The sequence below is a fragment of the Phocoena sinus genome, chromosome 8 (assembly GCF_008692025.1).
Source record: "Phocoena sinus isolate mPhoSin1 chromosome 8, mPhoSin1.pri, whole genome shotgun sequence".
Classification (NCBI taxonomy): Eukaryota; Metazoa; Chordata; class Mammalia; order Artiodactyla; family Phocoenidae; genus Phocoena; species Phocoena sinus.
Window position 1 is genome coordinate 63,138,030 of NC_045770.1, and position 27,043 is coordinate 63,165,072.

The 27,043-nt window shown below is 37.5% G+C and overlaps 1 protein-coding gene across 5 annotated transcripts in view; it reads right to left on the reverse strand.

Annotated features, from left to right (window-relative positions):
- STK33 (serine/threonine kinase 33) overlaps positions 1 to 27,043 on the reverse strand; it is a 170,701-nt gene that overhangs the window by 71,761 nt on the left and 71,897 nt on the right. For 2 of the 5 annotated variants that reach the window (XM_032641447.1, XM_032641444.1), the window contains exons 1-3: positions 5,091 to 5,329; positions 3,895 to 4,008; positions 28 to 141 (exon numbers count right to left, since the gene is read on the reverse strand). In XM_032641447.1, coding sequence (XP_032497338.1) covers positions 28 to 141; positions 3,895 to 4,008; positions 5,091 to 5,315 — 453 coding nt within the window. In that variant the 5' untranslated portion in view covers positions 5,316 to 5,329. Of the gene's footprint in view, positions 1 to 27; positions 142 to 2,761; positions 2,786 to 3,894; positions 4,009 to 5,090; positions 5,482 to 27,043 lie in introns of those variants that run through there. The other 3 variants (XM_032641443.1, XM_032641448.1, XM_032641445.1) reach the window with 3 other exon arrangements.

Genomic DNA, 27,043 nt, shown 5'->3' on the forward strand with positions numbered 1-27,043 from the left:
CAGTAGGACGCTGCCGATATGCCTTACCTTTTCTTTGCTCACTTTTTTAATTGCCCACTTAGTTTCTGTCTCCTTGTCAATAGCTTCAATGACCATTCCAAAGCTCCCTTTTCCCAGTATTCTTCCAAAGGTATAGATTTCCTGGATAGAAAACATGAGTTCCTTTGTCTCTCTCTGCCATTCATCAGGATTACAAATAAACATATAATACTGACAGATATCCACCCAAGGGAAGAGTGATTCTGCTCCAGGGTAAAATCAAATAGAAGACGCCCCATATTTGCTTCAATATTAATAAACACATCTTAATTAAACAAAAATAAGTTTTGATGAATTGTATTAAATATCCTTTAGAGGAAAACCATAAAAATCCTTACAAAGATATGTAAAAAACTTCAAAAGCATAAAAAATGAACCTCTTATAAACTACAATATTAATGAAATGTCTTCATAAGAAAAAGGAGGAATGGAACATTCATACATGCAAATATATATGTGTGTGTATAAGATACATTCAACCAAAAAATTATCACCAAACTCTGAGAGCTACACTATAAAATCAGCACATATTAACCACTGAACAACTGCTCTCCTGTTTACCAAGTAACCCTTTTTCTTTATCTTCACTGTTTCTATTTAAAAAATCACTTTTGTTGTTTTAGGAAAAGGAATATATGACCAAAATATCAATATAAATCAGCACTGTAAAAAAATAAAAACCTTCCACAGTAACATTGTCCAGACCAAGGATCCTTCTGCTTATCGTTTACTCCTGCTTACAAAGACAGAATGCGTGGGTCTTGACAATACCAGCATTCCACTTCATGTCCTAAAATAACAAGCACGTAACTCATTTACACTTTCATTTCTTGTGAATTTGGTTGCAGGGAGTCAGTCTCCTTGATCTGAATCAACTCCAGGGCAGTAGCAAGAGTTTCTCGACCCATAATGCACAGGGACTAGAACAGGAGAGAACACCTGAGCTAATGCTGCTCGGGGAAGCCTCTGTTGGGTTAGCCAGCCAAAGCCTGCCTTAGAGATGCCACGTTCCCTCTGCGTGACTACTTTCATCTTCACCATGCAACAGGTAAGTTACTGCTAGACTTTATGTTTTCTACTGCTTACATTCCTTTCTTAACTTTTGTAAAAGAAGATCCGTATCCAACTAATTACTTACCTCCTTATGAAGGGCTTCTCTGCCTAACTCTGCACCATGGTAATTGTTCATTTGACTTCCTTCAACATGTATGCATTGGTCCTCAAACACTATTATTACTCTCTTGCTTACAAACACTTTGGCTCATTCTTTTCCTTCCAAGATGGTCTAGAAACACCTTATGAAGCTGTTTCTTTTGTATCCTTTAAAAAGCCTGCCTGAAACCTTGTAGGCAAAATATTCATGCTTAGTGCATGGGAGGAAAAGGGAGAAGGAAGAAGGGAAGGGAGGGGAGAGAAGGGGAAGGAAGGAAGAAAGGAAAGAAGGAAAGGGAAAGAAAAAAGAGACAGAGGGAGGGAAGGGGAGAGACAGAAAGGAAAAGAAGAGAAGAGAAGAGAGGAGAAGAAAAGGAAAAGAAAAGAAAAATGTTCAGCTTCAACATGTTAGATTTTCCTTGGATATTTCCTTGTGATACATACTTTGGGGGCTACAAAGATGAATAAAACATAATTACTGTTTTCTCATAATTTGTAGTCTACTCAAAAAGACAAGATTATTACTTAAGTCATAAAATCTTAAGTTAAAAAAAAATACAAAATGACACTGGGGCCAGAGACCAGAGCTAAAATACTGGGAGAATAAGGGAAAACGTTATGAAAGACATGGCTTCTGAGATAGGCATGTGAGGGAACAAAGGCAAAAAAAAATAACTGAGAATATTTTTCTATAATCCAATCACAGCAAGGAAGGCATTTCAAAGGAACAGCAGTGCAAATGTGGAATGAATGAGTGAGCTGATAAATGAACTGAATCAATAAATCAATCTAGTCAGCAAGCCAGCCAGTCAGGAACCTTCTATACATATGCATATTTGAGAGAAGTGAGAGACTGGGTACATGGAGTTGAACCCTGGAGAAGGAGCTCCAGATCTGAGGTCTTGAATGTTGTGAATGGTGACTCCCACTCAGGCAGGGCACGTCCTGTCCAGGCGATTGTCCTCAGGACACTGCCTTCTGATGACTTATAATTACTTTGGCTTTTCCCTCTTCCCATTACCACTTGATAGTGAGAATCAAAGTCAAAAAACTAAGATGATTAAAATAAGACAAAACATTTTATTATATGTACCTGCAACTCCCAACTATACACTATGTAAAATGAGTTAAATCTCCACTTAAACCTTTTATTCCCACAGAACAAAATAATCTCAATAATCCCTAACCACTTCCCCAACTTTTCTTGTCCTTTAAAAATTAACCTCTCATTTCATCTCTAGACATATAGAACCACAATTTGGACACAGTATTTTAATACTGTTTATAGGATTTTTTAAATGAAGAATGGGTAGAAAAATAGTCCAACTGCCCAACTAGTTGTTTATAAATTAATCTTTTTCTTCAACTAACTGCTTTGGCATCATTACATAGTGATGACAATAAGGAGAAAATGACTTCTTGTTTGTAATAATTTTAAGAGGATGCTATTACAATAGTAACGTAGATCTCTTTTTATTGACATATAAGAAGTCCATGATATAGTATAGAGTGTGAAAGCATGCATGATATGATCTCATTACGAAAAATCTGTATATGTGGAGGTGCTTACATTGATGTCTAGAAAGTTGTTCATCTAAATATTAAGAATAGTTATCATTAGGTAGTAGAACTTTGGATGACTGTAGCTTCCTTTTTTATACTCTTCTGAAATGTTTGATATCTTTAAAATGAGCCTGTCTACTTAATAGGGGAAGAGAAACTTCCACTATACCATTTAATGTTATTTCTTAAAAATATGTGTATATTTGAAATATTTTACAATTTAAACCAGGAAAAAAACAAAAACAAAAAATAGGGTAAGACTTATACATGCCTAGAAAAATGAAGTAAAGACAATAAATGTCAAAATTGGTTATGTCCGGCTCATGATTTTTATCTTCTTCACTTTTCTATCTATGTTTTCCTAATTTTTCAAAACACATACATTTTGCTTTTATAAAAGCTCTTATGTATGGTTAAATTTAAAACTCAGTAAATTTGTGGATTTTTTTAAAATTCAGGTCTTTTGTTTACAGGGGAAGATTTAAACTTTTCAGGTCAGAAGTTCTCAGAAAGTTTTTCTGATCTCTTCAAGTAAATTGCCAAATATTTCTTAAAGTAATTTTTTAAAGTTATTTAACATTAACACAATTTTCTTCTTGTTGCAGTTCCTTTAATCTGGTGTTAAAGGAACACATTTTAATTTCTAAAATGGTACTAAAATTTAAGTCATATTTGTATATAAGAATTAGAATCCTGGGAAGAATAATATTGGTATTCACTCAGTCACAGGCTGGAAAAATATGGAGGGGTCCATGAGGGAAATTCTAGCCTCACTACTGGTCATCAAAGAAGTGAACAGCCAAACCATCTAAGTCACCTGGTCTCTGTCTGCATCTTGAATAGGTCTATACAAAGACTCCACAACTGCCCTCAGCAATGGGCAAGACCTGGAGACCAAAATGTTCTCATTTTGTCTAATAAAAATGCTCTCCACTTTAATTATTAAAGTCCATTTGCACCTCTATGAACAGAAAAAATAATTAAACTGCATTTTCTTTAGTAAAGACTTTGACATACTTAAAAATGGTAAGTTTCCTCTTTCCTTTCCTTAGAGACTTACTTTTAAATCATTTTTGCCATTAACACTGACTTAGAAGAAACTGGAAAATTTCTAGTAGCTTCAGTTTGCTCTCTATATACCTGAATAGCAGCTCCATTGTCCATCCTTATGTGAGGAACTTTTCCTTCTGTAAAGCTGCCTCGACCCCACTGTTGTTGAGATGATTTTCTCTCTACATTTGAGGTTTTTGAGGGCTTGGACCAAAAAGAAATTTTAACATTAACTTTAAGATATAATAATCTGACAAATCTTTATAGTGTGTCAAGATATTTATTGTGTACAAGATACTTTACTGTTTTTTTCAAATTCTAAGGCCTATATAATTCATTCACTCATTAGGCTAAAAGAGGCCTTAAGAAATTATTCAATCTAATCTCCTCTATCCAGGCAAGTCTACATGATGACTTGCATAGAAGATAAATCAGGACTTAAAACCTTTAACATCACAAAAGAAGGCAACTTCACAGCTTTCTCAATCACCCTTGTTTCAAGACATAACAGTCATCTCAAACCATCTGTGTATAGGTTATACACAAAAAATTACTGGCCAGACATTCACAAAATATGCTTTGAATGAAGATAACATAGCAATAATTCACTCAGAGACACCTATATGGCAAAAACTATACCATAATACAAATCAGAAATAACAGTTTAGGGTGAAAATGTGAAAAAGGTACAAACTTGAGGGCTGAGAACCTAACTTTTCTTAAACTTACTGCTCTCTGTCTCCAAAGTTGTGCTATATCAATGACAATCTTCCATAGTGCCTCTCCTCTATAAAGGCGAATATACCAAAACCTGTCCAACTGGGTAGTCATAGATTGTAACTAATGCAAGTCAATTTTGTAAGGTATACTTGATATTCCATCTAGATAACCAGGAACTGTCTTAAGTTAATAACCACCCTATATTTAACCACAACCATAAATCTCATTCTGCATCAGTTGAAGAAAATGCCCCCAAATTCAGATTGAATTCAATTTGAAAACCAATTCATTTCCATATAAACCATTTTTAACAAAAGAAGCTGGAATAACATTCTGAATTATTCATAATCCTGAGAAATCATTAATTTGGGCAGTCGTTGGAAAGAGCGTAAAAGAAATTACCAACCAACTTTTCTCACCTCTTATGTAAGAAAGAAATGTTACTTTAATAGTTAAGAAGGCAATGAATTGGCTGACAAGGGTCCATGGGATATGGATGAATCTAGGGATGGGATCAGGGAATGGGACATCCACTTGTGTTGAGATGTACAATCTTCAATATTTACCAAATCTTTTCCAGAGGTAGTATCTTTGCTGGCTTGTCTCTCTTTTTTTCTCTCTGGTGAAACTGTAAATTCTGAACTACCAACGCTCGATGTCTGTGACATTTCCACCACTGACACTGGAGAAAGCTTTGTTTTACAAGAACATACACAAAGCACATTCTTCTGAGAAGCAGATGAACAGTTGGGGCATTTTGTGGATTTTTTACCACAGCTGTTATTAGCCATTTGCTGAACGCTTCAACAAAAGCAACTTGAAAGAAAGATGTTTCCACTGTTTGAGGAAAACAACCAGACCAAAAAGGATAAGGTAAGCTGATGACGAAAACTGTAACTTCCAAGTGGTGAGGTCCTTAGGTTAATGATGCACTAGACTTACAGTCACACATGAGAGCTGCAGGAAGAAAAGAAATCACCATTTAGAAAATTCTTTCTTATCCAATCACCCTCCTAGAAATCAAAGAAAAACTAGCAACTAGCACCAAAAGCATCCTGCCTATACATGAAAGTTAGTATTTACAACAAAATTAGAACATATTTCTAAAAACCAATACATTCTCACCTTCCAAAATTGAATTCTTGAACTCCAGACATTTTATTTTCTTAAGAGTCAAAAGAATCACCCTCTGTACAGAATCATAAAACTGTTAAAAAAGCATGGTCTAAGGAAATTTGGTGGGTTGATACCAATTTTCTTAATGAATTAGAATAGAATAGATATATACAAGAGTATTTTGCATAGATCCTTGGTAAGTTTTGTGAAACTTGAAAAAAATTATAGATATGAATGTACAGAATGTGCGTGTGTGCGTGTGTGTACACTTGGTCACAGCTTAAAATGTATTTCTTAGTGTGGGTTGTGGTAAAAAGAAAAGACTTTAAAATACTGATATAAAACGTACACTACTGTGGTTTCAGAAGTTAATAAGCCTTAGTCTACTTATTACCAGAGCAAAGCCATATCACACACTTTACAAAGGAGGAGATAATTTGATTTTATAAAACTATCTAATTCTAAAAGTTCAAAGGCAATATTAGAAGTATCCTCATTTTTATTCTCAAACAGAAAAATAGGAACGAGTGGGTACTATTTTCCCCTGAGTGAAGAGCAGGTACGCCCATCATTCTACCTAACTAGAGTTACTGCAGCTGTATGGTGGCAAGTCAGAGAGATGTGAGCTGAGGAAGGAGGGGGATGTGTTCTGCAGCACATGAAAGAGAATACTTTGAGAAACTTCCAGAAGGAACTGGGAGTACATCGTTATGGTTTTGTGCCATCCTACTTCAGGTATTACTTAAAAGTGTATTTTGAAGTCATAGATTGATACGGCTGGGGTATATGGACTATACCTTTGTTCTTTGTACTGGAATAAACTTGACCAGAATAGGAGTTAAGATATCTTTATTTCATTAAAGAAACATATTTCTAGTTTTAATTGTCTAAGACTGATTTTCTAATCAGAAACAAGGGCTAATGTTGATCAAATCTTTATCTATTGCGATTACCATATTTTTTCTTATTAGATCTTTTGATATGCTGTATTGTATTAAAAGCTTTCCTAATATTAAAGCATTCTTACATTTATAGTATGAACCCTACATGATCATGATGGATGATTCTTTCAATGTGCTGAAAAGTTGAAATGTTTGTATCTTGACTTTTCACAGTTATATTCATAAGTTAAACTGGTCTATAATTTTCCTTTTCACTCATCTTTGTCAGGTTTTGATACAAGATTCTGGCAGCTTTATAAAATAAATTGGGTATCCTTCCATCTCGCAATGCTTTGTAACAATCTGTATAGCATGGGAATCTACAGGAAAATCTCCCAGGCCCTTAGGACTTTATGAAAGATATTGCTAGTAGTTTATCCAATGTTTATTCCCCCACTCTTCGTTATTAACAGAATCCTGATTTTTGTCTGGGACAGCAGTATGCTAATTAAAATCCTCCATTTCCTAGCATCCCTTGCAGCTTGCAGATGGCCATGTGACTTTTGACCATGAACCTTACAGAATGAAACCAAAGTTGTACTTAAAAGAAAACTTTATTAAAAACAGAAAAAAAACTTTATTAAAAACATCAAAAAATAGTTATCTTTTTCTTAGCTCTGTTCAGAAAGCATTTCCTTTAGTTTTTCTCTCAATTTCTCACTAAGTCATACTGTCACTGTATCACTGACATTGACACAGACTGCTGAGTACTTTTTTTTTATACTGTCCATTTTATTATTTTTTAACATCTTTATTGGAGTCTAATTGCTTCACAATGTTGTGCTACTTTCCACTGCACAACAAAGTCAATCAGCCATATGTATGCATGCATCCCCATATCCCCTCCCCCTTGCGTCTCCCTCCCACCCTCCCTATCCCACCCCTCCAGGTGGCCACAAAGCACCGAGCTGATCTCCCTGTGCTATGCAGCTGCTTCCCACTAGACATCTATTTTACATTTGGTAGCGTATATATATCAATGCTACTTTCTCACTTCGTCCCAACTTAAACTTCCCCTTCCCCGTGTCCTCAAGTCCATTCTCTACATCAGCATCTTTATCCCTGGCCTGTGCCCCTGGATTCATCAGAACTTTTTTTTTTTTTCTGATTCCATATATATGTGTTAGCATATGGTATTTGTTTTTCTATTTCTGACTTACTTCACTCTGTATGACAGACTCTACGTCCATCCACCTCACTACAAATAACTCAATGTTGTTTATTTTTATGGCTGAATAATATTCCATTGTATATATGTGCCCCATCTTCTTCATCCATTCATCTGTGAATGGACGCTTAAGTTGCTTCCACGTCCTGGTTATTGTAAATAGTGCTGCAATGAACACTGTGGTAAATGACTCTTTTTCAATTATGCCCAGGGTATATGCCCAGTAGTGGGATTGCTGGGTCATATGGTAGTTCTTTTTTTAGTTTTTTAAGGAACCTCCATATTGTTCTCCATAGCAGCTGTATCAATTTACATTCCCACCAACACCGCAAGAGGGTTCCCTTTTCTCCACACCCTCTCCATCATTTATTGTTTGTAAATTTTGGGATAATGGCCATTCTGACTGGTGTGAGGTGATACTTCATTGTAGTTTTCATTTGCATTTCTCTAATGATTAGTGATGTTGAGCATCCTTTCATGTGTTTGCTGGCAATCTGTATATCTTCTTTAGAGAAACATCTATTTAGGGCTGTTGCCCATTTTTGGACTGGGTTGCTTGTTTTTTGATACTGAGCTGCATGAGCTGCTTGTATATTTTGGAGATTAATCCTTTGTCAGTTGCTTCGTCTGCAAATATTTTCTCCCATTCTGAGGGTTGTCTTTTGGTCTTGTTTATGGTTTCCTTTGCTGTGCAAAAGCTTTTAAGTTTCATTAGATCCCATTTGTTATTTTTGCTTTTATTTCCATTTCTCTAGGAGGTGGGTCAAAAAGGATCTTCCTGTGATTTATGTCATAGAGTGTTCTGCCTATGCTTTCCTGTAATAGTTTTAGAGTGTCTGGCCTTACATTTAGGTCTTTAACCCATTTTGAGTTTATTTATTTTACACCCCCCACCCCCGCCGCTTCCCCCCTTGGTGTCCATATGTTTGTTCTCTACATCTGTGTCTCAATTTCTGCCCTGCAAACCAGTTCATCTGTACCATTCTTCTGGGTTCCACATATATGCATTAATATACGATATTTGTTTTTCTATTTCTGACTTACTTCGCTCTGTATGACAGTCTCTACATTCATCCACGTCTCTACAAATGATGCAATTTTGTTCCTTTATATGGCTGAGTAATACTCCATTGTATATATGTGCCATATCTTCTTTATACATTTGTCTGTTGATGGGAATTTAGGTTGCTTCCATAACCTATATTGTAAATAGTGCTGCAATGAACACTGGGGTGCATGTGTCATTTTGAATTGTGGTTTTCTCTGGGTATATGCCCAGTAGTGGGATTGCTGGGTCATATGGTAATTCTATTTTTAGTTTTTTAAGGAACCTCCATACTGTTCTCCATAGTGACTGTATCAATTGACATTCCCACCAACAGTGCAAGAGGGTTCCCTTTTCTCCACATCCTCTCCAGCATTTGTTGTTTGTAGATTATCTGATGATGCCCATTCTAACTGATGTGAGGTGATACCTCATTGTAGTTTTGATTTGCATTTCTCTAATGGTTAGTGATGTTGAGCAGCTTTTCATGTGCTTCTTGGCCATCTGTATGTCTTCTTTGGAGAAATGTCTATTTAGGTCTTCTACCCATTTTTGGATTGGGTTGTTTGTTTTATTAATATTGAGCTGCATGAGCTGTTTATATATTTTGGAGATTAATCCTTTGTTGATTTCTTTGCAAATATCTTCTCCCATTCTGAGGGTTGTCTTTTCGTCTTGTTTGTAGTTTCCTTTGCTTTGCAAAAGCTTTTAAGTTTCATTAGGTCCCATTTGTTTATTTTTGTTTTTACTTCCATTAGTCTAGGAGGTGGATCAAAAAAGATCTTGCTATGATTTATGTCAAAAAGTATTCTTCCCATGTTTTCCTCTAAGAGTTTTATAGTGTCTGGCCTTACATTTAGGTCTTCAATCCATTTTGAGTTTATTTTTGTGTATGGTGTTAGGGAGTGTTCTAATTTAATTCTTTTAAATGTAGCTGTCCAGTTTTCCCAGCACCACTTGAAGAGACTGTCTTTTCTCCATTGTATAACCTTGACTCCTTTGTCATAGATTAGTTGACCACAGGTGCATGGGTTTATCTCTGGGCTTTCTATCCTGTTCCATCAATCTATATTTCTGTTTTTGCGCCAGCACCTTGTCTTGATTACTGTAGCTTTATAGTATAGTCTGAAGTCAGGGAGTCTGATTCCTCCAGCTGTTTATTTCCCTGGTTTGGCTATGTGGGGTCTTTTGTGTCTCCATACAAATTTTAAGATTTTTTGTCCTAGTTCTGTAAAAAAATGCCATTGGTAATTTGATAGGGATTACATTGAATCTGTAGATTGCCTTGGGTAGTATAGTCATTTTCACAATATTGATTCTTCCAATCCAAGAACATGGTATATCTCTCCATCTGTTTGTATCATCTTCAATTTCTTTCATCAGTGTCTTATAGTTTCCTGCATACAGGTCTTTTGTCTCCCTAGGCAGGTTAATTCTTAGGTATTTTATTCTTTTTGTTGCAGTGGTAAATGGCAGTGTTTCCTTAATTTCTCTTTCAGATTTTTCATCATTAGTGTATAGGAATGCAAGAGATTTCTGTGCATTAATTTTGTATGCTGAAACTTCACTGAATTCATTGATTAGCTCTAGTAGTTTTCTGGTGGCATCTTTAGGATTCTCTATGCATACTATCGTGTCATCTGCAAACGGTGACAGTTTTACTTCTTCTTTTCTGATTTGGATTCCTTTTAGTTCTTTTTCTTCTCTGACTGCTGTGGCTAAAACTTCCAAAACTATGTTGAATAATAGTGGTGAGAGTGGGCAACCTTGTCTTGTTGCTGGTCTAAGAAGAAATGGTTTCAGTTTTTCACCATTGAGAATGATGTTAGCTGTGGGTGTGTCATATATGACCTTTATTATGTTCAGGTAGGTTCCCTCTGTGCCTACTTTCTGGAGAGTTTTTATCATAAATGGGTGTTGAATTTTGTCAAAAGCTTTTTCTGCATCTATTGAGATGATCATATGGTTTTTATCCTTCAATTTGTTAATAAGGTGTATTACATTGATTGATTTGTATACACTGAAGAATCCTTGCATTCCTGGGATAAACTCCACCTGGTCATGTGTATGATCCTTTTAATGTGCTGTTGGATTCTGTTTGCTACTATTTTGTTCAGGATTTTCACATCTATGTTCATCAGTGATATTGGCCTGAGGTTTTCTTTTCTTGTGACATCTTTGTCTGGTTTTGGTATCAGGGTGATGGTGGTCTCATAGAATGAGTTTGGGATTTTTCCTCCCTCTACTATATTTTGGAAGTGTTTGAGAAGGATAGGTGTTAGTTCTTCTCTAAATGTTTGATAGAATTCGCCTGTGAAGCCATCTGGTCCTGGGCTTTTGTTTGTTGGAAGATTTTTAATCACAGTCTCAATTTCAGTGCTTGTGATTGTTTATATTTTCTATTTCTTCCTGGTTCAGTCTCGGAAGGTAGTGCTTTTCTAAGAATTTGTCCATTTCTTCCAGGTTGTCCATTTTATTGGCATATAGTTGCTTGTAGTAATCTCTCATGATCCTTTGTATTTCTGCAGTGTCAGTTGTTACTTCTCCTTTTTCATTTCTAATTCTGTTGATTTGATTCTTCTCCCTTTTTTTCTTGGTGAGTCGGGGTAATGGTTTATCAATTTTGTTTATATTCTCAAAGAACCAGCTTTTAGTTTTATTGATCCTTGCTATTGTTTCCTTCATTTCTTTTTCATTTATTTCTGATCTGATGTTTAAGATTTCTTTCCTTCTGCTAACTTTGGGGATTTTTTGTTCTTTCTCTAATTGCTTTAGGTGTAAATTTGGGTTGTTTATTTGAGATTTTTCTTGTTTCTTGAGGTAGGCTTGTATTGCTATAAACTTCCCTCTTAGAACAGCTTTTGCTGCATCCCACAGGTTTTGGGTTGTCATGTTTTCATTGTCATTTGTTTCTAGGTATTTTTTTATTTCTTCAGTGATCTCTTGGTTATTTAGTAGTGTATTGTTTAGCTTCCATGTGTTTGTATGGTTTACAGATTTTTTCCTGTAATTGATATCTAGTCTCATAGCATTGTGGTCGGAAAAGATACTTGATACGATTTCAATTTTCTTAAATTTACCAAGGCTTGATTTGTGACGCAAGTTATTATCTTCCCTGGAGAATGTTCCATGAGCACTTGAGAAGAAAGTGTATTTTGTTGTTTTTGGAAGGAATGTCCTATAAATATGAATTAAGTCCATCTTGTTTAACGTGTCATTTAAAGTTTGTGTTTCCTTATTTATTTTCATTTTGAATGATCTGTCTATTGGTGAAAGTGGGGTGTTAAACTCCCCTACTATGATTGTGTTACTGTCAATTTCCCCTTTTATGGCTGTTAACATTTGCCTTATATATTGAGGTGTTCCTATGTTGGGTGGAAAAATATTTACAATTGTTATATCTTCTTCTTGGATTGATCCCTTGATCATTATGTAGTGTCCTTCTTTGTCTCTTGTAACATTTTTTTTTTTTTTTTTTGTGGTACGCGGGCCTCTCACGTTGCGGAGCACAGGCTCCGGACGCACAGGCCCAGCGGCCATGGCTCATGGGCCCAGCCACTCCACAGCACATGGGAACCTCCCAGACCAGGGCATGAACCCGCGTCCCCCACATCGGCAGGCGGACCCTCAACCACTGTGCCACCAAGGAAGCCCTCTTGTAACATTCTTTACTTTAAAGTCTATTTTATCAGACATGAGTATTGCTACTCAAGCTTTCTTTTTTTTTTTTTTTTTTTTTGCGGTACACAGGCCTCTCACTGTCGTGGCCTCTCCTGTTGTGGAGCACAGGCTCCAGACGCGCAGGCTCAGCAGCCATGGGTCACGGGCCTAGCCGCTCCATGGCATGCAGGATCTTCCCGGACTGGGGCACGAACCCGTGTCCCATGCATCAGCAGGCAGACTGTCAACCACTGCGCCATCAGGGAAGCCCTAGAGCTTTCTTTTGATTTCCATTTGCATGGAATATCTTTTTCCAACCCCTCACTTTCAGTCTGTATGTGTCCCTAGGTCTGAAGTGGGTCTCTTGTAGACAGCATATATATGGGTCTTGTTTTTGTATCCATTCAGCCAGTCTATGTCTTTTGGTTGGAGCATTTAATCCATTTACATTTAAGGTAATTATTGATATGTATGTTGCTATTACCATTTTCTGAATTGTTTTGGGTTTGTTTTTGTAGGTCTTTTCCTTCTCTTGTGTTTCCTGCCTAGAGAAGTTCCTTTAGCATTTGTTGTAGAGCTGGTTTGGTGGTGCTGAATTCTCTTAACTTTCGCTTGTTTGTAAAGGTTTTAATTTCTCCATCAAATCTGAATGAGATCCTTGCTGGGTAGAATAATCTTGATTGTAGGTTCTTCCCTTTCCTCACTTTAAATATGTCCTGCCACTCCCTTCTGGCTTGCAGAGTTTTTGCTGAAAAATCAGCTGTTAATCTTATGGGGTTTCCCTTGTATGTTATTTATTGCTTTTCCTTTGCTGCTTTTAATATTTTTTCTTGTATTTAACTTTTGATAGTTTGATTATATGTATCTCGGCATGTTTCTCTTTGGGTTTACCCTGTATGGGACTTTCTGCACTTCCTGGACTTCACTGAGTATTTCCTTTCCCATGTTAAGGCGGTTTTCGACTATAATCTCTTCAAATATTTTCTCAGACTCTTTCTTTTTCTCTTCTTCTCCTGGGACCCCTATAATTCGAATTATGGTGTGTTTAATGTCATCTCAGAGGTCTCTGAGACTGCCCTCAATTCTTTTCATTCTTTTTTCTATATTCTGCTCCCTGGCAGTTATTTCTACCATTTTATCTTCCAGCTCACTTATCCATTCTTCTGCCTCAGTTTTTCTGTTATTGATTCCTTCTAGAATTTTTTTTTTTTTCGGTACGCGGGCCTCTCACTGTTGTGGCCTCTCCCGTCGTGGAGCACAGGCTCCGGATGTGCAGGCCCAGCTGCCATGGCTCACGGGCCCAGCCGCTCCGCGGCATGTGGGATCCTTCCGGACCAGGGCACGAACCCATGTCCCCTGCATCAGCAGGTGGACTCTCAACCACTGCGCCACCAGGGAAGCCCCCTTCTAGAATATTTTTAATTTCAGTTACTGTGCTGTTCATCACTGTTTGTTTGCTCTTTAGTTCTTCTAGATCCTTGTTAATTGTTTCTTTTATTTTCTCCACTGTTTCCGAGATTTTGGATCACCTTTACTATCATTATTCTGAATTCTTTTTCAGGTAGGTTGCCTCTTTCATCTTCATTTATTTGGTCTTGTAGGCATTACCTTGCTCCTTCATCTGTAACATATTTTTTTGTCATTTATTTTTTTTGATGGGTGGGCCTGTATCCCTGCCTTACTGGTTGTTTGGCCTGAGCCACCCAGAACTGGAGTTTGCAGGCAGTTGGATAGAGCTGGGTCTTGGTGCTGAGATTAGGACCTCTGGGAGGCCTCACTCCAATTAATATTCCCTGGGGTCTGAGGTTCTCTGTTAGTCCAGCAGTTTGGACTCAGAGCCCCCACCATAGGAGCTCGGGTCCAACCTCCGGCCTGGGAACCAAGACCCCGCAAGCTGCGTGGCGCAGAGAAAAAAGAAAAAAAAAAAAGAAAAGAAAAGAAAAAAAGGAGCAGTACAATATCAAAGAGTAAAAAACAAAATAAAAGTTGAAAGATAAAGAATATATTAAGAAAAGTAAAAGTATAATTGAAACAACTGCAACAAGGTAAAATAAAACCACAACAGAAAAAAGAAAAGAAAAAGGGGGGCGGGGAGTGGGGGAACAAGCCAAAAGGAGAGAACAATAACAAAGTATAATGAATAAAATAAAATTATAAAAATAAAAATTTATTAGGAAAAATAAAAATATAAATGAATCAACAACAATGAATCAAGATAAAACAGAACCCCAATCTAAGAGGAAAATAGAAAGAAAAACAAAGTCTTGGCTACGGGGGTGGAGTTTAGGCCGGGGGGTGGAACTTAGGCAGGGGCAGTGTTTAGGGTGGGGTGGGACCTAGGCCGGGGTGGGGTGGGGGGGTTTGATATATGAGCTTGGGGCGGCGCCTAGGCTCAGGACCCACGCAGCCAAAAAGGCCTTGGGGGCAGGGCCTAGGTGGGGCAACACTGAAGCATGGAGCCGGGCCCCCTGCCTTGGACCTGCGAGGAAGGGGAGAGGCAGCATGTGGAAAGGAGGGCCTCTGGAGTGTGGAGTTCCGGAGTTTGGAGGTAGGGCCCTGGGTGAGGGCGTAGGGGCGGGGCTTGGGCTCTGCACGGCAGGAGGGAGGCTCTGAGGGCAGAGGACTGGGCCCGGGAGCCCAACAGGCTCCCCGGTGCCTAAGTGGACAGGGAAAGCACTGGCCCGTTCCCTTCCGTTCCTCTGCGCCCCTCCTGCACCGTCTCCCCCTGGGTCTCCCCCTACTTCACTGGGCCCCTAACCGTGGGTGGGTCCCGCTGGCCATAGGAACTCCTCCCTCCCCCAGCCGCCCCTCAGGGGTGCTGTCCCAGAGGTCCGTCCTTTACTTTTGCTCCCCCTTCACTCCCTCCCACTCCCTTAGGACGCGTGTGGCTGAAGGGGGCCTAGGTGGTCAGGGGAAACCTGGCCACGTTCCCTTTTGATCCTCTGCCCTCCCAGTGGTTACCCAATTTCCCCCTTCGGGCGTGGGATCCCTTCCCCTCCCCCAGCCGCCCCTCAGGGGCGCCAGTCCCATCCCGCCCCCACTTCTCCTCCCCCTTCACTCCCCCCACACCCCACATCCTACCCGGTCACTGGGGTTTCCTCCTGTCCCCTTAGGTGTCCGTGGTACCCCACTGGTGCCTGGTAGGTGCCCTACTTGTGAGGAGACGCAAATTCCTTATCCTCCTAATATGTCATCTTGACTCCGCCCTCTGACGAGTACTTTCTTGCTTCAGTTTCTGACATATCCATTGCCCTAGAAGTATTTGGTAGCTATATTCAGAAAGCTTAGGCGTTCCTGGTACTCACTGACAAGCTACATTTCTACTCTCCAACTTACTATTACATTTGCCAACATAATGTTCTACTCTCTTACCCCAGCAGTTCTAAAACAATAGGTTGAATAGCTGCATGCAAAATTTCTTGACAAGGATTGGATTTCGAATTTAATTTCTTTTTGGCTGGCTGAATTCCAATTATTTTAGCTTAAAAACCAAAATAGAACAAACGTTTACTCACATTTCTTTCTTTTTCATTTATGAATTTATCTGAAAGATCTGTTACTAAAATAAATCTACCGTCTAGCAGGCCAAATGATGTCATTCATGTTTTAGGGGCATAAAATGAATCAGGTATTTCAAACCTAGCATATCTTTATGTAAACACAAAGATGAATAGCTCTTCTTCTATAGAATCATGGAATTACATTTAAACAGGACTTTTGATATAAAAAATATATCAGAAAACCAAAGAAACTTCTAACATAATAGTGTTTCTTTGTGTCTCCAAAGACTGGACATGCATAGGTATTAAACATATGCAAATAAATAAAATAAGGTCAGATCATGTCAATGCTTAACTAACATGTGAGCTCTCCTTTGGCTAAGGTTTTCATTTTATTTTCAGGAGTAAGACAAGTCAATGGAACAACTCTGATATGGAAACTCTCTGGGCTTTCATTTAAGCATAAAAAGGTCTCTTATGCACTGGCCCTCTAAGATACACTTACAGTAATTTCCTCAAGAAAATGAACACAAGAATGGTTTTATGAGATACAACTAGCTACAATTTTCTTCCCCAAAAGCAATTTTTTAGTTTTCTTTGCTAAGACTGTGTCTACAAGGAACCTAACAGTCAGTCAATTCAGTAAAAAATGTGTTCTATTCAAGTGAAGAAAAAAACCTTATGGATTGTCTGACAATGCAGACCAAGCAGAATGACTGTATATTCACTTTTCAACTACTTGTTTTCATAACATGCTTACAGAACCTAAAGAGGGCCCAAATGAGCTTTCTAGATCATAGTGTTATTAATTTTAAATGAGACCAGCACTTGTTTACTATTTCCATTAAGGTCATGATTAGGGAAACTGGTCTGTGTTGTCTTATGAAAGGATCTACAGTATGTTTAAATTTTACATTATTTCAGACATTTAAAAAATGTTTAACAGCTAATGCATGCTATCAGTTTTTAAATTTTAATTTGCATAAGGCTCCTCACTGATTAAGCTCTAATCTGAAGGGACAATCTTAAATGTGGTCCCCACGCTGACAGTTTAAGGTAAGAACAGAGATTTTACCAAGAAAGTTTGGCTTAAAGAGGCTGGAGAGGGCTTCCCTGGTGGCGCAGTGGTTGAGAGTTCGCCTGCCGATGCAGGGGACATGGATTCGTGCCCCGGGCTGGGAAGATCCCACATGCCGCGAAGCGGCTGGGCCCGTGAGCCATGGCCGTTGAGCCTGCGCGTCCGGAGCCTGTGCTCCACAACGGGAGAGGCCACAACAGTGAGAGGCCCACATACCGCAAAAAAAAAAAAAAAAGGAGGCTGGAGAGACCCTCTCCCTGATTCTTTCCTGTTATTATCCAGTGTCTTTTCCCAATGTATTGATACATTATAAGGAACCTGAAGTCAGGGACACTTATACCAGCTCAAAATTATCCTTGTACATAATAGACACTCAACGAAAATTTCTGAGTGTTCATTTTGTGGGGAAGAGCCAGAATCACAAATCACTTAGGCAGAAAAATAGGCAGGTGTACAGAAGAGTTATCAAAGAAAGGAGGGGGTCATGTGGAGGAGGAAAAACTCGAAGGGAATGTCAGGGCTCCCTTCATAGATGTGAAGAGGGTTAGGCACAGGAATTAGAGTTCTGCACGATTCAGAGCCTGCGTGCAAATTTAAGGCTGATACAAAGGACTTCCTAACATTTAGAACTGTCCAAGATAAAAGGAAAGACTATCTCCATCACTACAAGTGTCCAGGTAGAGGTTGGAAGGTCAGCTAGCAAGAAACCATAGATGATATTTAAGCATAGACTAGGATGTCTTGAGGTTCCTAGTCCTAAAAATCTACGAAGATGAATCACTCCTTCTAATTATCAACTGAGGTGGAGGGAGCAGACATTTAAAGGAACCGACGTGATAGTTGACCTCACCTCTACTGCGGAGGTTTCAATTTTATAATGGGGATCCCGCTTTCCTGCCGCAGAGCAGGCCAAACTGGTTACAGCCCCAAAACTCACCTCGGCCAATCTGAATTTCACCTTTAACAGAGCAGCGCAGCCGAGCTCTACCACAGGCGCAGGGTAATAGTGAGGAAGAGGAAGGGGATGAGGCGCCAGGCTGGAGGAGTAGTGCTCGGCTAGAAAGGAAAAAGCTAAATTAAGTGAGAAAGAAAAGACACTGTAAGAAAACAGAAGTAAGTCTATCTTCCCACTCATTAAATCAGAGGATAATAGGTGAAGAGTGAGTAAATGGGCCCACATGTAGCTAAGGCAGCCAGAAAACACAACATTGCCAAGAAACTCTAGGAGAGAAGAAGAACCACTCAGAGAACTGTGGCATGAACACTCAGCAGTGCTCCATCCAGGAGGCTTAAAAGAAAATACTCCTCTTTTCCCACTTTACTGAGGAAAAATTGATAAATAAAAATTTAAGGTACTTAAAATACACAACATGATAATTTGATAAACGTATATACTATGAAAGGATTCCCCCTCATCAAATTAATTAACACATTCACCATCTCATGCATTAGATACAAACTTTCAGTTATAAGATGAAAAAGGTCCAAGGATCTAATATATAACATGGTGACTACTGTTAACACTGTATTTATTACATAATTGAAATTTTCTAAGAGACTAGAATTTAAATGTTCTCACGCACAAAAGGAATCTTAATCCAATTAGCAACAGATCAATAAGTTTAAGAATTTGATGGCAAATCTGAAAGTTATGCTAGCTTCATTTATCAAGCACCAATTAATAATTCTGGATTAATAAGATCTATTAATGTAAAACCGTGTGGCCAGAGATCTTTCTTGTATGTCAAATATTCGCAGGAGTATTGAAAGAGAGGAACTGTCCAAAGCCAGCAACTTCCATGAAACTAGTTAGTTAGCTCAGCAAAGTGTGATATAATGCTCCAACCCAGATGTTTCATACCATATGAGAAAAGGCATTCTGACCCCCAAGGTCATTGCAAATACTGGGAACACAATTTAGAGGTATCCAGGCAACCTTCGTCTTGTGGCCAGATGTCTGAAAACTTGACAACTCCAAAGAGTCGGCAACAAAACACCAACAACAGATTCCATGATCCCCGTTTTGAAGTTTCTGTATAAGTAATATTAATTTAAGAAAACAGAAAACAAGAAAAGATACTTCTCTTAACTGTGAGCCCCTCCAGGGCAGGAAGTATGTTCTATTCACCTTGTCGTCTTGTATCCAGTAAAGGCCTCCACTATTAAATAAGGATTACTGATTGAAAATCATTCACTGATTGATAGAAACAGTATTTTCGAACCTACAAACATAATATGCAATATAATTGCCTAGAGTAAGAGAGCCAGTGGTTTATCATGTAAATAAATAATATCCTTGAGGAAGTCTCCTGGCCAAAAAACTGCACTACAGCCCAACCCTCACTCTATCTTGAAGCTCTCATTCTAGAGCAAAACACCAAGACCCCCATGCCAAGCCTGACCCCAATCCTGTACTCTAAATTTCCACCTACTTCTGAAAGTTTCCCTATCAGACAAGATGTTATAACTACACTCCCAAACTTATGTTCTATTCCAGACTTTTGGTTTTCAGGAATCTCAAAGGATGCATAGACACAAATATTTATTTCAGTGATAAACCATATTGTCAAACTCTAAGGGTTTCTGCTCAGTCTCCAACAACTACAGGCCTTGGTCATAAACCTTATAATTACTCAGATCCTCATATTCAACAAAAGGTCACTATTTTTGGCAGATGATGTAACCAGCAATAACTGGTTCATGTCTCTTTCATGTAAAACATGCATGTCATAGCCAAGACCAAAAAAAATCACGTGATATATATGTTAACTTTCTCAGGCTCCCTAGTCAAACCACCTCAAGTAAGGATACTTATTTTTGGAAAGAGCCTGTTTTCTTCACTCCTAATGATGAGCCATTTATCTGCAGCACACAAACCCCAGACTTACAGCCAGAACAAAAGCATTTAGAGTGTCATATCTCAGGTGTCAATGTGGCATGCCTGTTAATTACAGCAAGACAGGAAAGACAGGGGAAATAAGACCTAAAAGGCACTTACTGGCAAGAGTTCTGTACGACTGGCCAAGAAGAGTGTCCAGAAGGCAGTAATGAGTTAAGCAAAGAGCACAAGAGGTCGAAGTAGAACAGACCAACTAAGAATCCAGCCATCTAACCGTGTATGTATGTATCCAGCAAACATTTTCTGAATACCTGTTATATACCAAGGATTGTATTGGGTGCTGGGAATAAAGAGATTATCAAGAAATGGGCCTTACTAATAATGATTATGATAAAGATAATGATCAGCATATACAAAGTACAAAAGTGATATAAAAGAGGAAGTAACCAGGGAAGTAATATAATCAGGTGGGAAACAAAATTTTAGAATGATAGAGATCAGGATTCAAATCCCACCTCTACTAACTAGCTCTGTACAAATCGGGATATGTAAAGAGGAGTTAATAGTAACTATCTTAAATGATAATTGTGAGGACTAACTACAAAACATTTGTAAAGTGCCTAGAACTTTGCCTGGTACATATTATTGCTTTAAAAATCAGTATCCCTCACTTGCTGAGGGAACGGTCACAAGTTTCATGGGATAAGTGATATTCAAACTAAGTCTCTTTTTTCGTTCTTTTTTTATTGAGGTATAGTTGATTTACAATTACTATAATTAGTTTTTATAATTATATTAGTTTCAGGTACATAATGATTCAAAAATTTTTATAGATTACACTCCACTTACACTTAAGATAAAATATTGCCTATATTTCCTGTGCACTACAATATATCCTTATAGCTTATTTTATACATAGTAGTTTGAACCTCTTAATACCCTAACTATATCTTGTCCCTCCCCTCTTCCTTCTATATCTGTAAGTCTCTTTGTTTTGTTATATTCATTCATTTGTTTTATTTTTTAGATTCCACATATAAGTGATAAAATACTGTTATCTGTCTTTCTCTGTCTGGCTTTTTTCACTAAGCATAATACCCTCCAGGTCCATCCATGTTGTTGCAAATGGCAAAATTTTCATTTTTTATGGCTGAGTAGTATTCCACTGTATATATGTGTCACATCTTCTTTATCCATTCATCTGTTGATGGACACTTAGTTTGCCTCCATACTTTGGCTCTTATAAATAATGCTGCTACAAACATTGGGGTACATATATCTTTTCAAATTAGTATTTTCATTTTCTTTGGATATATACCCAAGAGTGGAATCACTGGATCATATGGTAGCTCTAGTTTTAGTTTTCTGAGGAACTTCCATACTGTTTTTCATAGTGGCTGCACCAATTTACATTCCCACCAACAATGTACAAGGATTTGCTTTTCTCCAAAACCTCATCAGCATTTATTATTTGTGGCTTTTTTGATGACAGCCATTCTGACAGGTGTAAGCCATTCTGACAGGTGTAAGGTGATACCTGATTTGCATTTCTCTGATGATTAGTGATGCTGAGCATCTTTTCATGTATCTGTTGGTCATCTGTATGTCTTCTTTAGATAACTGTCTATTCAGGCCTTCTGCCCATCTTTTAATCAGATTCTTTTTTTAAAAAATTTATTTATTTATTTTTGGCTGCGTTGGGTCTTCATTGCTGCGTGTGGGCTTTCTCTAGTTGCGACGAGCAGGGGCTACTCTTTGTTGCGGTGCTCAGGCTTCTCATTGCGGTGGCTTCTCTTGTTATGGAGCACAGGCTCTAGGCACGCGGGCTTCAGTAGTTGTGGCGCACAGGTTCAGTAGCTGTGGCTCGTGGGCTCTAGAGTGCAGGCTCAGTAGTTGTGGCACACAGGTCCAGTTGCTCCATGGCATGTGGGATTTTCCCGGGCCAGGACTCGAACCCATGTCCCCTGCATTGGCAGGATTCCTAACCACTGCGCCACCAGCGAAGCCCTGTTTTTTAGATATTGAGTTGTATGAGCTGCTTGTATATTTTGGATATTAACCCATTATTAGTCATATCATTTACAAATATTTTCTCCCATTCAGTAGATTGTCTTTTTGTTTTGTCAGTGGTTTCCTTTGCTGTGCAAAAGCTTTTAAATTTAATTAGGTCCCATTTGTTTATTTTTGCTTTTGTTTTCTTTGTCTTAGCAGACAGATTTTTAAAAAATGTTGCTACAATTTATGTCAGAGTGTTCTGCCTATGTTTTCTTCTAGGAGTTTTATGGTTTTCAGTCTTAACATTTAGATTTTTAATCCATTTTGAATTTATTTTTGTATATGGTGTGAGAAAATGTTCTCACTTCATTATTTTCCATGTAGCTGTCCTGTTATCCGAGCACCACTTATTGAAGAGACTGTCTTTTCTCTATTGTATATTCTTGCCTCCTTTGTCACAGATTAATTGACCATAGCGTGGGGGTTTATTTCTGGGCTGTTTATTCTGTTCCGTTGATCTATGTGTTTGTTTTTGTGCCAGTACCATACTGTTTTGATGACTATAGGTTTGTAGTATAGTCTGAAGTCAGGGAGCATGATACTTCCACCTCTATTCTTCTTTCTCAAGATTATTTTGGCTACTTGGGGTCTTTTTTGTTTCCATATAAATTTTTAAATTATTTGTTTTAGTTCTGTGAAAAATGTCATTGGTATTTTGATAGGGATTGCACTGGATCTCTAGATTGTCTTGGGCAGTATGGTCATTTTAACAAAATTAATTCTTCCAATCCATGAGCATAATATTTCTTTCCATCTATTCGTATTGTTTTCAATTTTTCATCAGTGTCTCATAATTTTCCAAGAACAGCTCTTTTACCTCTTTAGATAGGTTGATTCCTAGGTATTTTATTATTTTTGATGTGATGGTAAATGGAACTGTTTCCCTAATTTCTCTTTCTGATAGTTCGTTCTTAGTGTATAGAAATGCAACAGATTTCTAATATATTAATTTTGGATCCTACAACTTTACCAAATTCATTGATGAGCTCTAGTAATTCTTTTGGTGGCATCTTCAGGGTTTTCTGTGTATAGTATCATGACATCTGCAAACAGTGGCAGCTTTGCTTCTTCCTTTCCAATTTGGATTCCTTTTATTTCTTTTCCTTGTCTGATTGCTATGACTAGGACTTCCAATACTATGTTGAATAAAAGTAGCAAGAGTAGACATCCTTGCCTTGTTCCCAACTTTACAGGAAATGCTTTCAGGTTTTCACCATTGAGTATGATGTTAGCTGTGGACTTATCCTACATGGCCTTTATTATGTTGAAGCATGTTCCCTCTACACCCACTTTCTGGAGAATTTTTATCATAAATGAATGTTGAATTTTGTCCTTTTTCTTCATCTATTAAACTAAGTCTTAAAGAATGAGTTGGAGTTCACTTGGTGAACAAGTCAAGGAAAGGCTCTCTAGACAGGGACACCAGCACATGCAAGGGCCCAGAACCTATGGTTCAAGAAGAGTGGAAGAAGGTGATTTCCATTTAAAGGCAAGAACAATGGGAGAGAGAAAGCCAGGTCTGTGCTAAGATAAGAAGAGGGAAGAAGCACTTCCAGGAAGTATCAGGGTTAACAAGAGCGTCTTCACTGAAGAATAGTGGCTCCACTAGGCACAAAAGACAGATGAAGGAGCGTGAAACATGAGGTTCTCGTTCTGAGAGAGCTGCCAGAAGGAAAGGGCTGCTGCAAGTAGTTTTAGGTGAGACTTCCAACCCTGACACTAATTAGCCACAGATTTGGAGTGAAGAGAGAGTAGCCACCAAACTGCCAATACTAAGTCCTCCAGCAAGCATTTGCAGCTTAGGCATGGAAGGGACAGAGGGCTTCAATGTATGCTGAAAATATAAACTGTAAAGTTCTAAAGTATGCAGAATAAGACCTAGACAGTACAATCAATCCAAATCTACTGCCATGTGAACAAATTAGAATTTAGTGACAAATTAACTACAGTCAGTGTTTCAATGTGATGGAAATACATGGCTTATTTCTAATTAGTTCCAGAATAACAAAAAATACCAAGGGAACCTTCCCACTATAACTTCCACAGAAAAAGAAAAATATTAAGTTATTTATTTTATATACACACGCATACACCCCTACTCCAAATTCAGCACTACTGCAAACAAAGCTACATCAGTCCCAAAAAACAGAACAGCAGTGTTCTACCATTTGGGTATAAAGACCCCAAATTTCTAAACAATTTATGAGCATTTAAATCTCAGAAGTCTTCTCAGACAATGGTTCCATTTTACACGTACAGAATATTTTAAATGAAATTTGTTTGCCCTTGGTAGTCAGAAAGAACCTGAGCTTTACCATTAGACCAAGGTTCAGATTCCTCATCAGTGACTTAACCTATGTGGTCTCACCTTCCTTATATGCAAAGTATATAGACGGTGTCTATATACCTACATGGCAGAATCGTTATAAGGATAGGATACAATGTATGTAAAATCCTGATACACTGTAAGCTTTTAATAAGTGGAGGTTTTTATGATTATTATGAAACTCTGCCAAAACCCAATAGCAATAGATGGTAGCATCAGAAAATTATTTTATCAGCCATAATCTCTCAATCTAATGCTCCAAATATTGTTCTACATGGTTTCCAAGATACAAATTGCCATCAAATCAGCTCATAGCTAGCTTAGAATATAACCTCATGGGAGCCTGCTCTAGATATATGCAGTTGAGTTGTAGAGGGAATGGCTTGCTAGATTAGCCTACAGGCAGCTTGTTAAATGTTAAATTCTGAATGCTACAGGCACTCAAATATCACATTTATAAGAATTTTATTTTTAAAATATGTAGTGCTGAATATCAAGAACGTTTTAGCCTAGCCAAGACCACAGCCTCTCAAAATATTACTACTCTGTGTTATACCTTAGCAAGTGATCAAGAAGGAATAATATATAATTGGTTAGGTTTTCAGAGAAAAAAAGAGGTGTCTGTATCCACAGATTTATTTACTTGGTGAGTTTCCCAAACACTGCAATGGAACTGTAAAAACAATGTGATTAAAATCGATAGAGCACATCATTTGCTGATACCGTTGCCCAAGAAAAGGCAATAAGCCTTAGGCATGTTATTACTAGATTACACAATTTCACTGACAGGTTCAAGATTTTTAAAAGCAACTGAGAATACAGAGTATTTCTTTTTTGGAGCCAAGGGATTTTTTTGTCTTCAATTAAAAGAAAATCATCATTTCTCTCTTTTTTTTATCATGAAGATTTTAAATGTCCTCTATAACATTAAAAAAATAATATTAATATTAAATTTTCATTTATTTCCAAAAATAAAAATAGATTGATGATCCTGATTAAAATTAAACTGAAAGCTACTTTTATTTAACAATACCATATCCAACCACACATCCATTTCACAAATATTAGAATAGTTCAGGGAATAGTGGTTATAGGAGGATTATTATTTCTTCAAAGTCCATGCAGAAGAATATGAACGTCCAAATATATGAATTTCCAAACCTCTTCTGCAAAAATGATCAATGACTCTTTTTTCAGGTCTTAGTGATGAAATGACAAACTTTAAAACAGGCCTTCAAATTCAAAGAATGCTACATTTCAAAGTATGCTTTTTAATCAGATAGCAAAAGTTAGTCATGTAGACATAAATTCATTTGGTAAAAAGTGACCAAATAAAACTGAACCTAAAATCAGTAAGACTTTTACTCTAGTCAGATGTTCTACTATACTACAAACAGAAAATTGCAAAAGTTTTTGATTGCTTTATAATGAAAATTCCAAAGTAGAAACATTCTTCTGTAGCATGGGAAAGCTGATGGTATCAACTATGTAACTTTATCCTTATGATTAAAAAAAAAAAAAAGTTGACCTGAAATGTTGAGATAATTTTAATCATGAATCCTGATAGGATATACAGTGCTAGGCTCACAGAAATAAATTGACCAGGCATTAGGTCTACATTTACTAGCTTTTACCAAGTGAACAGTAAAGTCTATTCAGGGGAGCTTAGGTCTTAGACTTATACCAGATGTAGATAATTTTAAGAAGAAAATCTACAAAACACCACATACTTTCTTGTCACTGAAGTGCATACATATATAAAAGCTTTATGTTCTAAGGTACATTAAAAGATGCTCAGTATTGCTAATTATTAAGAAATGCAAATCAAAACTACAATAAGGTATCACCTCACTCTGGTCCAAATGGCCATCATCAAAAACTCTACAAATAACAAATGCTGGAGAGGGTGTGGAGAAAAGGGATCCCTTGTACACTGCTGGTGGGAATGTAAATTGGTGCAGCCACTATGAAAAACAGTATGGAGGTTCCTTAAAAAATTAAAAATAGAGCTACTATATGATCCAGCTATCCCATTCCTGGGCATATATCCAGAAAAGATGAAAACTCTAATTCAAAAAGATATATATACTCCAATATTCATAGCAGCACTAGTTACAATAGCCAAGACATGGAAGTAACCTAATGTCCATCGACAGGTGAATGAGTAAAGAAGATGTGGTATATATACAATGGAATATTACTCAGCCATAAAAAGAATGAAATATTGCCATTTGCAGCAACATGGATGGACCTAGAGAAAATATCATACTGAGTGAAGTCAGACAGAGAAAGACAAATATTATACCACTTAAATGTGGAATCTAAAAAATAATACAAATGAATTTATTTACAAAACAGAATCAGACTCAAAGACATAGAAAACAAACTTATGTTTACTTAAGGGGAAAGAGGGTGGGGAGGAATATGGGATTAACAGACACACACTTCCATATAAAGAATTGATAAAAAAAAAAGGATTTACTGTATAACACAGGGAACTATACTCAGTATCTTGTATTAACCTATTATGGAAAAGAATCTGAATATATATATATATATATATATATATTCATATCAGAATCACTTTGCTGTACACCTGAAACTAATACAACATTGTACGTCAACTATATTTCAATTTTTTAAAAAAGCTCTATGTTCTAAATAGCTATTGGAATAGATAGCTTTATTAACTGAATAATACAATTTTCCCTAGTTCCTCTCTCTCCCTTGGTCTCCACATTCAACAATTCTATTTCCAAAATACTTCTCAAATCGATCTGACTTTCTCCAT